Consider the following 8,509-nt stretch of genomic DNA (forward strand, 5'->3'; position numbering starts at 1 on the left):
GGCAAAGTCCTTAAATAATCAAGCACAAGCTAGGATACAACCCAAAAGATCACGTGTAGCCAAAACTCAAAACATGGGAGCTTTTAAGCATATTGTGGTTAGGTGTAGATCCTTTAGATATGGCATATATGCTCATGTATTGGGTGGACCTAGCTGAGGAGGCTCGTTAACCCATGTCCCGTCTAGGTGTACAAACACCATTGTGGCTACCTTGCCTAAATGACTGAGCTAACTTGCCTATCCACCAGCCAACACACTAGGGGGGTTTACACAATTCTGGTGGAAGCGCGTGAAACCCGCTGAAAAGTGAAGGAAGTCTCGATGTTTGGGGGGGATCTCCCCCGCCCAAGCTCGTGGATTCCTCCCCCTTAGGGTGTCCATCTCCTCGCCCACTCTATTTTCATGGAAAGTTTCTCGATTTCATGCTAAAATTGGTAAGCCTAGTACACTTCTGGTGGTGAGAGATCCCACCCTATTTTGAGGGGAGGGAGCCTAAAATCTACCCCACTTGTGGTGATCATAAATGTAAATAAATGAATAACAATGTAAGATTAATGACAAATAGACAATACCATATGTTATTATGTGAAATTCGCCATCCAGCGTGGAGGTTGAATTCTTTCTGCTCTCCGCCCTTGCCAGGTATGCAGCACCTCGCGCGTAAAATTTTACATTCAAATGAACAGAATTCCATGATCAAATTCGAGCAGATCGTCGGTTTTTCCGCATTGTAGGGTTTCTATGCTTCTTCTTCAACAACTGTGTGTGCAGAAATGTTTAACTGGGCTTTTGTCGCCCTTCGTGTTTCAGTCATCTGGGCGCCCACTTGCTTGTACAGCCACCCCTCAGCTTGAAGGCGATACCTGCTGCAGCGGAGTCTTGTGCTCTTTTGATTATAAACCCTCTAAACGGTGAGTGGTTCTTATTTACATGTTAATTTTCCCCCATATGGGTCGCAGGTAAACCTGTTGTGATTTTCTATTGGGGTCTCTCTGAGAGAGAGAGAGAGAGGTTGAGAATTTGGGTTCCCTTCAATTAAGACCTTCTAAGCATGTATGTTCAGTTATGCATGTTGATTTGACATGGTCACATGCCCCTAGAGCTAGCATGGGTTTCTCTTCAAAGAACTCAATGCCTGGTACACGTGTTTATTCAGGCCTCTATGACATGCATTGGGATGTCAATGCACTCGAAGTCAAAGGTTTCATGTTCTGTATATTGATCCCAGTACATCGTACTTTCTTGCCCAATTTGAAATTTTACATGGATAAATGCATGTATATATGCACACATATACAGACATTGCAGACATATATATCTGTATTTGTACACTTGTTTGTCTGCAGGTATATTCATATGTGTGTGTGTGGACTATCGAGCAAATTTCTGAATCATTAGATTCCCCAAATTCCTAGGCTGTGATAAATGCAGATTTTTTCATGGTTGATTCCCAAAAGCTAGTTTTTTTTTTTTGGGGGGGGGAAAACGGTTTTATGTATTATTTAGAACCCTGCCACAACACAATGATCCTCCTATGGACCACCAACTGGAGCACCTTCTAAGTACATCATTTAAACCCCTTGTTTTGAACATACTAGTATAAGCACTTGTGTATGATCTCAGAAAACATTATATACAAAACCACCCAGATAAATACTTAGGGACAAATCCAACACCCCACTACAGCATAATTAAAACCAGCTTTTTTAATCAAAACTAGCAGCTACTAGGTTGGAGGCGGCCGATATTCCCAAGATACTTCCAGATGCAGCTCTCTGCAAACTGGTTTAAGGGAGGAGAGAGACATCCATCTGTCCTTCAGGACATGTTGTGACTGCCTTACAGGGTTCCTTAGTAATACACCCACTTCCCCTTTAGGATTGTTCCACAGCTTGACTGTTCAGCTCTGAATGCATACAAGCCATCAATGAAAATACAGCATTTATATATACAGCCTAATCGAATTTTTTACAGCTTACTCAACAAAGTATAATATGCCAATGAACTCGATCCATTGACTTGGGCCAAGGACAACACATTCATTTTACAAGGTGGAAATTTATGCAATCTTATGACCCACCGTGCCTCTCCCCTTTGATGTATGACCTTCCTCGCCTCCACTGATGTGGGTCAAGGTGTAGTTCCAGGTTGGCGCCATCCTTCTCATAGAAGGGCGAGGCTTGAAAAAATGGCCCAGCCTTTTGCTCTCCATGTGATGAAGGGTATGCTTAGGCAGCCTTCGATGAAGAGATGCAGTGTCCGAAGCCAAATCTGCTGTGCTGCCGGGCGGCCCCAATTGCAATTTCAAAAGAGTCTCCTGCACAACATCGCATCTCTTGCATGCAGTAGGCCAATCAATAGTGGTCATCAGGAGCCTAGGCCGAAACTCTTTAGATATGCCCCGGGAACTCAGTGAGATTTGAGATTTTGTCCTGCCATGCAGGACGGTGCAGATCTGCCAGATTTTTTTTTCCCCCAGAAACAAGACTTCTATTAAGTAAAATAAAACCATACAAAGGGAGATCTCAGACCAAAAGGTATGGAGATCTCAACCAATCAGGGGCACTATGCTGCCATAAAAGCCCTGGAAGACTGGAGGAGAAGAAAATGCCATGGTTCCACTCTGATAAATCTGCTGCATTTTGTCTGCGCATCTCTAGAAGATCCCTGTATGTGGGTGCAAGTGGCCAAAACAGTGTGAATGATGTCACTCATAAACCTGAATACTTGAGCATCTGGTCTTCCAGATATGCCACACTAGCAATAATCTCCTAGGTGGTGTGTATTGTAACTGGGGGACATCTTGAAGGCTGAAGCAAACATCTCTGAGCTATGCCCCTACAGACAAGTATAACATCCTGCACTCAAGAAACAATAAGTAGGATATCTGGCTCCTCCTGTACGAGTGCCAAAGTCTTTGCAAAAATTTCCTCTGAATGGGGGGTGTTAGACCCTATGCCTCCCAGTGAGGCCTAAGAGTGGGAACTCTTTGGGTCTGTCCAAGCATGAGCAACCTACTGTTACAGTGTAGCTAAAGAACAGTATGCTCCTCATGGGGTCAGTCACATAAGTCCATTTCCACTCACCAAGGTCCAATGTAGATATCTGATAGGGCATCCACTATATAACCATAGGCACCACGAAGCATGAGTAACCATCACTGGGGAAGGGTCAGTGACTCAGTATACCAATGCTTCCCAAAGCGACCCCACTACTTTGACTGGACAGGTCACAGAGCTAGGTGTGATCACCTGTACATCACATGTCACATGCATAGCCGTGGACATGGCTAACCTCATATCTAATCCCTGATTTGAAGATGAAGTTGCGAAGGCCACCAAGGAGCTACTAACAATCATGCAGGAACAATTAAAGGTAAGTGGCTCCAACTCTCCCAAGCAACCACAACGTGATTTAATTTGATGTTCAATTTTGTAATGGTAACCACACAACCAATGAGTGTTCTTAAATATACTGTGATATGAGTTCTTTGATGGTTGATGTGTTCTTCAACGTTTAATGCATGAGAGCTCTAAGGCTAGGGAGTTTCGGTGCATGGTCTACTTGGGAGAGGTGGCGAGAGAGCATGAGGGTCAAAGACTTGTTGTAGAACACTTGTGACTATGTGCTAGGGTTTTCCTGAGATAGAAAGAAGAGTGCAACGGAATCACACATACAGCACACACGAGTCCTAAACTACTGCTCTGTATTATGTACAAGAAAGAAGTAATACAACTGAAATTCAAGTGCAAGATGTGGTTGAGAGTGAAGAGTCAAATAACAGCCCTGTGACCTACTGTACACTCCTGGCTATAGCACTTCGCCTACAGAGAAATAATCTGTGAAGTCCAACACCGAGGAAAGCAGATGAATATGATGATTTGGCTACCCACATATATATATGCACCAATCCTCCTAGTTGGCTAGTAGTATTGTTGTCGGCCACCTGTACCCAAATGCCACATCACTATAGCCACATCATCACTGCCACATGGCAGTGCCGTGTGTCACCTGCGTTGTCCGACTCTACACATCGGCTGCTATGTGATGTCCGCTGTGCCCTGCATATTTGTAGGTGTGTTGTAGGTGCTATAAACGGGTTACTCAATTGACAATAGTGCTTACCTCCTCCTCCTCCTCGAGGGATTTGGAGAAGTAAACCTAAATTGTTGGTGTTTCGACCACCTCGAAAAATTGATTGATGTGGAGAAGGTCCGCCTGAACCCTGCTTGGCCTCCTGCTCTGTGCCCCTCTCTCTCTGCCAATGAGCTGAGCTCTGTCCTTAGCACAGATCCATATAGCTTGGCCAAGGTATGACTGATCATGATGATCCTGTAGTTATTGGGCTTCATAGTGTCCCCAGCTTTGTGTATGGGTGAGATGATGTGTGATGACCAAGTGTGGGGAAAGCCTTTTGCTAGTGCCTTGTTAAACATGTAAGGCGCGCGCGCGCGAGAGAGAGAGAGAGAGAGAGAGAGAGAGAGAGAGAGAGAGAGAGAGAGAGAGACTTATACATAATTTTTTCAGGTAATGACTCCTTCAGGCTATGAAATAAGACCTAAAATTGAGGTGCTTAAAGCAAAGATGAGGGGAAGCATCACAGGGGAAACTAGAATGGATAATCTTGATAGCAATGAGTCCACTATTGATCAATTCCAATCAAGGTTGCTTTTTTGGTCAGCAAATTTATAATAATCTATGGTGATTCTGTCTCTGACTTGGTTGTCTCACATGATAGGATTCTTTATAGGGAAATCAAAGGTGAAGGACCATCCTATAAGAACCAGGAGAATTGTAGGGAGGTAAGATTTTTTTTCTTAGCGTTGATGTCGAGCTTTGCACATCTGACGTTCGAAGTGCTGCACATCAAGATGTTTTGGTCATAGCTGACTTCTCTCAATATTGCTCACACAGGTGCTAGAAAAAAGGAGCATCGATCAGGCCCTCAATGGAAGTAAGTAGTTCTCTCCCCATTGGTTGTCTGTTTAGCCCCTTTCCCTTGACCTTTTTCTTCAACAGAGGCTTTGCAGTGCTAACTTGATTGTTGAGACGAAGGCAATGAGCACTCATTAGTAATTACTGTTGTAGTTGCAGATTCTTATGTTTATGGAGTTGTTTGATTGACCCAAGTTGTTCTATGTATTTGGACACACACAGATGCAGCTTCAGGAACAAATGGGAATGATATCTCTAAGTTAAACATCCAACGAAGGCATTCTGAAGGGTTTAGCAACACACCAGTGAACCCGCCCACAAACACCTCATCGCCTGCTAACACTGGCTTGCTGAATCCCAGTGTAAATTTAGGCATGGAGTATTGGAATGGACCCAGGACAGCACCAGTAGTTGGGCAAGAAGCTTCAAGACCACAGTCTGTGCCAGGCAGACTCGTTCATGCGGCTGCAAACATGAGTTTCCATGATCCCAGCAGTGATGGAGGATCCACAGAAATTTGGGTCCAGGTGAGAAGATTTAGATATGCAAAGTGTTGGCTCTTTTCTCCAAGGAGTGCTATGTTTCATGAATCAGTGGAATAGTCTACATAACAGTCACTTTGCAGGATGAAAAAGAGCTGAAGAGACAGAAGAGAAAAGAGGCGAATAGAGAGTCAGCAAGGCGATCACGGATGCGCAAACAGGTGCATCATCTTGATCCTTCTTCCTGGCTTTGGGAACCGATGTTTGTACCACTTGTTGCCTTTGTGGCAGGCATTCAACCAATTTGTGTACACTTGATTGACTTGACTTTTTTTTGATACCCATGTGGCCCAATTGCTGTACACTTGATTGACTTGATTGTCTTCTTTCAATGTCCATTTGGCAGGCTTTCAACCAAAATGACTGTTTCTTTTATGTGTCCATGTGGCAGGCTGAATGCGAGGAGTTATCAGAAAAAGTGCAGGCTCTTACTGCAGAAAATGAATCCTTGAGGATGGAAGTGGATCGGCTTAATGAGCTTTGTCAGAAGCTTTCATCCGAAAACCTCTTGTTACTTGTAAGATCTCAAAATTGAAACATAATGGGAGAATCAGGGCAGAGGTTGCAAGCTGAGGCACTTATCTGATTTTCATAATCTAAACTGTTTGTTTTTCTTTGTTGTAGGAACGGTTGAAGAAATGAAAAGGAGTTCATCGAAATTTGATTAATTTTGGACTAAGGAATTCTTGATAGCAACCCTGCTTTCTGCAGCCATGCTTTTGAGCTATCTAGCAGATGTAATTTTACCCAGACAACATTTTCGGATGTGCTTAGTGTTTTTTAAATTAAAATTTCTTTCAGTGACCTCAAGCTAATTCAACACAGGTAGTTTTATGGCTTTGAGAGGATCTGCTCAAAATCCTCAAGTGAAGAAATGCCAAAACCTCAAATATGGTGTAGAGAAGACTGTTTTTAAGTGATGTGTAGTTTGCTATCTGAGAGTGTAAGCTTCTTTTGTGGATTCAAGGGTGCAACAGATAATGAGGCAGTGAAGCTCAGACTTAATCATATGCACAGCCTATGTAAAGATTGTAGATGATTTTAGAATGTATCATCATCATTGTTATGGGACAATGTAAGAGTGATTTTGACTATCTTTATGCACAGCCTATTTAAAGATTGTAGACGATTTTAGAATGTATCATCATCATCAATACGGGACAATGTAAGAGTGATTTTGACTATCTTTAGGCATCGTCGATCAGTGTCATTGTTAACCCCTTTCCGTACACCATAGCTTAGCACTACCTACCCTCTCCAAAATGATGGTGCATATGCACATGTATATGCATATCACTTTGGTGTACATATGGTATATTGTTTGACAATGATATTTGGGTAACATTGAGCTCATTGTATATCTTTTGTGGACTCACCTATGCTTGCCATGTGGCACTATTGCATATGGGATGACCTTATATTTTACTATTTATAGAGAGTATTAGTGAAAGAGATGTGTCTCCTCTAGTCCAAGTTGTGGACTCCATCCTTGTGTTCCTTCTTAGATTAGTGAGTTGAGTGAGTTTATCTCTTTTATGTTCTTTTAGGACTTGAGCTTAGAATGTGGTGTGCTTGGGCATGGCTTGCTCACTCTTGAGCACTTCCCATGTGTGAGAGGCTTGTTTGATACTATCTTTTGAAGAAAAAATAAAAGGGAGGGAGTTAGTTTAAAAAATAACATATATGTTTTTTTGAAAAGGTGAGGGTGGGGAGAAGTAACGAGGATGTAAGGGGGTGTTAATGGGAGTGTAAGTGGGTAGGGGAGGTGTGAATGATAAAAAGTAGGAGGTTGTAGGATAATCATGTGAAGAAAAAGGGGGGGAGGTGAGGGGGGAAGGGAATTTTAATACTTGTAAGAAAAGGGTAGTAAAGCTCATTAATTTTGATGGTGCTCTTCTAGGGGCTTGACAAAAATGACATTTCAAAAATTTTTATCGGTCGAAATTTGGAAAACCGGCTAGAAATATGTTAAAGTCCTTAAAAAAACGATTTAAATTTACTAGTTTTTGGTTAAAATACTAGCAAATTTACTAGTTTTTAGTTAAAATACTAGTTAAATGTGCAAATTCAGCCTATAAAATTGGTTAGTTTATAAGCATGTCCTTATGTTGACGGGTAAAAAAAAAGCTTTTATTGAGTCTTATTTTGTTATTTCTCTTTTTTTGAATGTTAAGGGGAAAAGACAAAATAAATAAATAATTAAAAAATAGAGAATCCATGTCTGATTCGTGCTCCTCTAGGTCTCATTGTGTCAGTCGTTGCCTTGCCATGCTATGTTGAGACACACACAGGCCAACTCTACCTCTCCTTGCTTTTGAGCCATGTCGTGACATATGATCGTGCAGTGCTGCGACAATGGCCACTTCCTTGGCTTGCCACACGAGTCGTCGCCTCACGAAAGAACATTATTTGTAAATATATGATTGGCTCTCAAAATTTTATTTTAGTCTTTCTTTACATGAGATGGTATTATGTGAAAAATGTTATAGCTATTGATCAAGACTTGGAGGATGACATTGAAAATCCATTGACTCTATTAGAGGTATCGTTTGAGACGAGCTTTTGACAATATTTAATATAAGTTCAAACATTTCTTCACGTGAAGTGAGAATTGACTTGACAAATGAGGACGACTTATAAGTGCCTGATAATTATGAAATATTAACACATTATTAATATATGCAAAAGTATTTCATCGGTATGTCCTAATCATTATTATTAACACATTACTGTGATTTTTGTAAATAGGTTTCAAGGAGAGAAAAAAGGACCATTTCATTTAAAGACATCACCAAAACAAGCAAGTTTTCTTGGTGCAGTTGGACTATGTAATAGGAAGCATTGGAACATAGTGTAACCGATTATGTAATAGGAAGCATTGCAACATAATGTACTAGTCATATTGAATATATCGAGAAAAAGCTTGTCTAAAATTTTATACATTATCCAAAATTTTATCTTTTTACGTAGGTTTAAAATCTTCTTTACATTGGTTTACATTGAAAAAGAAAGCTATATGGTTGCTGAACCGT

The 8,509-nt window shown here is 41.3% G+C and overlaps 1 protein-coding gene across 2 annotated transcripts; it reads left to right on the plus strand.

Annotated features, from left to right (window-relative positions):
* The first annotated feature begins 563 nt into the window (after nucleotides 1-563).
* On the plus strand, nucleotides 564-6,570 carry LOC147621526 (transcription factor HBP-1a-like). Of its 2 annotated transcripts, none has more exons than XM_086824581.1 (9): nucleotides 564-642; nucleotides 811-911; nucleotides 4,528-4,664; nucleotides 4,739-4,802; nucleotides 4,915-4,954; nucleotides 5,158-5,462; nucleotides 5,561-5,638; nucleotides 5,869-5,994; nucleotides 6,102-6,570. In XM_086824581.1, exons 3-9 carry the CDS (start codon nucleotides 4,531-4,533, stop codon nucleotides 6,117-6,119), a joined length of 765 nt encoding a protein of 254 aa, XP_086680707.1. In that variant the 5' UTR covers nucleotides 564-642; nucleotides 811-911; nucleotides 4,528-4,530; the 3' UTR covers nucleotides 6,120-6,570. The 2 variants fall into 2 exon arrangements, with proteins under 2 accessions (XP_086680707.1, XP_086680708.1); XM_086824582.1 differs by having other exon boundaries at nucleotides 4,751-4,802.
* Nucleotides 6,571-8,509: the final 1,939 nt, after the last annotated feature.

The sequence above is a fragment of the Cibotium barometz genome, chromosome 30, assembly GCF_041138505.1.
Source record: "Cibotium barometz isolate CiBa-2024 chromosome 30, ASM4113850v1, whole genome shotgun sequence".
Lineage (NCBI taxonomy): Eukaryota > Viridiplantae > Streptophyta > Polypodiopsida > Cyatheales > Cibotiaceae > Cibotium > Cibotium barometz.